This window comes from Solanum verrucosum, unplaced genomic scaffold (genome assembly GCF_900185275.1).
Source record: "Solanum verrucosum unplaced genomic scaffold, falcon-dt-bn FXZP01000104.1, whole genome shotgun sequence".
In the NCBI taxonomy this organism is placed as follows: domain Eukaryota; kingdom Viridiplantae; phylum Streptophyta; class Magnoliopsida; order Solanales; family Solanaceae; genus Solanum; species Solanum verrucosum.
In genome coordinates this window covers 1,327,878-1,332,016 of record NW_026019915.1, presented here as the reverse complement: position 1 = coordinate 1,332,016, position 4,139 = coordinate 1,327,878, and the positions used below count along the sequence as shown (strand labels likewise).

The window sequence follows — 4,139 nt, the reverse complement described above, 5'->3', positions numbered from 1 at the left end:
TCACCCACGCTCCAGAATTGTCCTATACCTTTCTGGAGTATAAGACATCCTCAACTAAGTGGATCCACTAAGCTATGCTTAAAAAGTAATAAATAATCATCTAAAAAGTATGACCCTTTACCCATGTTGGCATACAAGTGTTTATAAGGACTTTGAGTTGTCTGAACTCATCCCCAATCAGTTCTCAATACTGCTTCCAATAATATAACTCATGCTCATATGTTTAAAAACATTTCCTCATCCTCAAACTTTGAGATTATTACTCAAAAAGTTCTCTTAAAAGAGAGTGCTCAAAACTCCTCATGAACTCATTTGGAAATCAAGGTTTCCTCCTCATTTTAAATGTAAAACGTTTTCTCTTGGAAATACTTAGTCCCTATATATTCATTTTGAAAAATGAAACTCAACTCTCCATATCATCATACTCAAGTGCTCAAGTCTTAAAACAATTTTTAAATGTTTGCAAAAGACTTCTCAAAATGACTCAAAGAACCCTCTCGAACTTTACTCGTAACTCTTATCTTGAATTTGAAATATGAATTCAAGAATTATGATTTGGATATATAGGATTTCTCATTGATTAGATGTAGTTTTGATAGTTAAAATCAAGAAGAGAGCAAAGATATGTTTTACAAGAACTCGAACGGAATGAACAATAGAAAAATGGATGGAGCCAGGCGACCCTGGCGTACTGAGTGGTGAGGGGCGCCAGCCCACCTGGCGCATTGGTGGCCTGTCGTCCCAAGCCCTACCTAGAAAACCTGAAAAATTTTCCTCTTCAATTTTTGATTCTAATTTGCTTAGAATCGATTGATTTCTCCCAAACTCTTTTAGATTCGTATACTCAATATAAATAAATGAAAATATACTCAAACTCATAAAATTCACCTCAAGAACTCATCAAATCCCATTATTAATGATTTAAGAATGAAACTTCAAGAAACTCATCAAGAACCTTAATACATAGATTGTCATGGATGAAATTAACTCAAGAAACTCATGATTGACATGAGGGTGAACAAACCCATAACTTGAAAGCTTACATACCTCTTAAGGATAAAATCCTTGGTGAAATTTCTTGAAGATCACAAGAACCTTGAACGAATGCATGAACTTCTCCTTTGTTTCTCCTCTTGAACTTCTCTCTAAAACCCTAAGTGTGTTTATGAATCGTAAAAACTGACCCAAATCAGTTTAGACCACTATTTGGGGTAACCAAAACGTGTAAACTTAGTGGGGTAAGGAAAAGATCAACATACCCCTCTTTAATTCAAACAAATTTCCTAAATCAGAGAGGCTGAACTCAAATGGGCATATCTCCCTTATTCAAACTCAGAATTATCAAACTCGGTGGGGTTAGAAAGAGGACTCAAAGATCTTTCATTTGATATCTCATGGGCCACCTAACTCATCTTGTACTAAAAGTTATAGTCGTTTGAAGTTGAACCAAAACTCACAATTTAAGACTAACTTGCAAAATTCTTGATTTAGCTCTTTCCAAATTGGTTCTTACTAAAATTAGTTTTTTTTAAGATAGAGGTGTTACAGTATCTACCCCTTGGGAACATTCGTCCTCGAATGAGATTACTCTAAATAGAACTAAGGGTGGCAACATCTTTCACCCAACTCAATTACTCAACATGAAATTTAACACAACATAGAATATCAATTTAAAGAATGTTTTACAAAACGTCATTACCTTGGTCTGTAATTTTTCTGGAAGAAAAGACATCCGGGTATCTCTTCTTTATATCCTCCTAAGCCTGCCAAGTAGCTTCCTCAACAAACTGATTCTTCCATAAGAACTTGATTGATGAGACCTTTTTGGTTCTCAACTTGCGAACCTGACAATCAAGTATCTCAACAGGTATCTCCCCATAAGATAGGCTGTCCTTAATACCAATATTCTTAGAAGGTATAGCAACAGATGGATCTCTCATACACTTCTTCAACATTGAAATGTTAAATATCGAATGGACCGATGCTAACTCTAGCGGTAGCTCTAACTCATAAGCTACATTGCAAATTCTCTTTGATATCGTGTAAGGAACACTATACCGGGGACTAAGCTTCCCCTTATTGCCAAACCTCAAAACACCTTTCATGGGTGGAACCTTCAAATAACCCAATCGTCCACCTCAAAACTTCAAGTCTCTTCTGTTAACATCAGTATAGGATTTCTGACGACTTTGCGCTATTTTCAACTTCTCTTGAATGATATTCACTTTCTTTATAGATTGATGAACTAAGTCTGGACCTATCAACCCAGATTCACTAACCTCAAACCATCCAATTGGAGATCTACATCTTCTCCCATATAGAGTCTCATAGGGAGACATCTGGATGCTAGAGTGATAATTGTTGTTGTAAGAAACTCAATGAGAGTTAAGTGATCATCCCAATTACCCTTGAAATCGATCACACGCGCCGCCCTCAACATATCGTCTAAAATCTGAATCATACACTCTTCTTGACTATCGGTCTGAGGATGGAAAATAGTACTCAAATTTACCTTCTAACACAAACCTTTTTGGAAAGACTTCCAAAATTGTGTGGTGAATTGCGCACCTCTATATGAAATAATGGATACCGGAACTCCATGAAGTCTTAATACCTCTTGAATATATAATATGGCATAATCCTTTGCTGAATAGTTAGTCTTTACCAGTAAGAAATGAGATGATTTAGTCATTTGATCTACAATCACCGAAATCATATCGTGCTGTCTGCGAGACTGTGGCAAACCAGTGATAAAATCCATATTGATCATCTCCCACTTCCATTCCGAAAGATCTATGTTCTGATCCATACCACTGGGCCTGTGGTGGTCTACCTTATCTTGTTGGCAATTCGGGCAGTTAGCAACGAACTCTGCAATACATCTCTTCATACTACTCCACCAATAGACTTCTCTCAAGTCACGATACATCTTTGTGGAACCAGGATGAATAGAGTATCTGGAACTATGAGCTTCCTCCATGATCCTCTCTTGGAGTTCATCTAACCTTGGTACACACAACCTACCTTGATACCTCAAAACACCATCTCCCCTTTTTTTCAAAAGCCATCACTTTATGCTTGTGAACATTTGCCTTCAATTCAAGCAAAACAGGGTCTTGGTCTTGTTTCTCTTTCACTTCGCACACTAGTGATAATTCAACCCCATTCATATTCAAAATTCATAGCAATATATGGAGTCACAAAAGATAGAATTGCACCTGGATCAAGCAATGCATATACATCAAAAGTAAATACTTTGATCATACCAGTGACAACATCAGGTGAATTCTCTTGCTCTTGGCGACTAGTGATAACATACAGACGGTTTGCTCCTCCATCTGTCCCTAAAGTATCTCCTCTAGGTGTAACTCTGTCGGGCGGAGCCACTGAAGATTGGGCTCTATTGCCCCCATTACACTACACTGCCTGTTCTTAGGGCACTATCTCATGAAGTAACATGTTTGACCACACTTGAAGCAACCACTGGAGCCATCATGACACACTTCAGGGTGGTCCTACCACACTTAGCACATGCTGGAGTCCAGTTGACTCCTTGTGCCACACTACCTTTAGACTGAGCAGGGCTAGCTCTAAAGTTCTGCGAATTCTGATTATTGAACTCACCTATATTCCTTGGTACTGGTGCACTATGGAATGATGGAGCAGGTCCAATTGGCTTTTGTTGAAAAAATGATCGATTCGTATTACTTTTCTGCTGCCTGGACTCATTACCTGTTGTCTTAGCCTTCTTGCTGTGGAACTCTTCCCTATCTCTCAACTTGTCCTCTTCAACCTGATGCACATGGATCATAAGCCTTTCTATGTCCATGTCCCTTATAAACATATCAGTCTTACCCTCTTTCCTTGACAGACCAGACAACCTAGACACAAACAGACTCATCCTACTCCTCATATCAACAACCATCTCCGGAGCATAAGGGGAGTGAACTGGAGGCTGTACTCATGAATACTCCTGAATTCTTACTTAAGAATAAGAAATTCTCTTACCCTTTGCCTCTCTCAGTTCATAGGGAAAGAAACGCCCCATGACGGCATCTTCGAACACAACCCAACTCACAATTGGTGCCCCTTCATCTCTACTCTTCTTCCATTGGTCGTACCTGACTCTAACAACACCC

At 38.5% G+C, this 4,139-nt stretch overlaps 1 protein-coding gene across 1 annotated transcript; it reads right to left on the bottom strand.

Moving 5' to 3' along the window:
- Positions 1-1,757: 1,757 nt before the first annotated feature.
- LOC125823064 (uncharacterized) lies at positions 1,758-2,809 on the bottom strand. Its single transcript, XM_049502481.1, has 2 exons — positions 2,666-2,809; positions 1,758-2,114 (listed from the first exon to the last, which is right to left on the bottom strand). Exons 1-2 carry the CDS (start codon positions 2,807-2,809, stop codon positions 1,758-1,760), a joined length of 501 nt encoding a protein of 166 aa, XP_049358438.1.
- Positions 2,810-4,139: the final 1,330 nt, after the last annotated feature.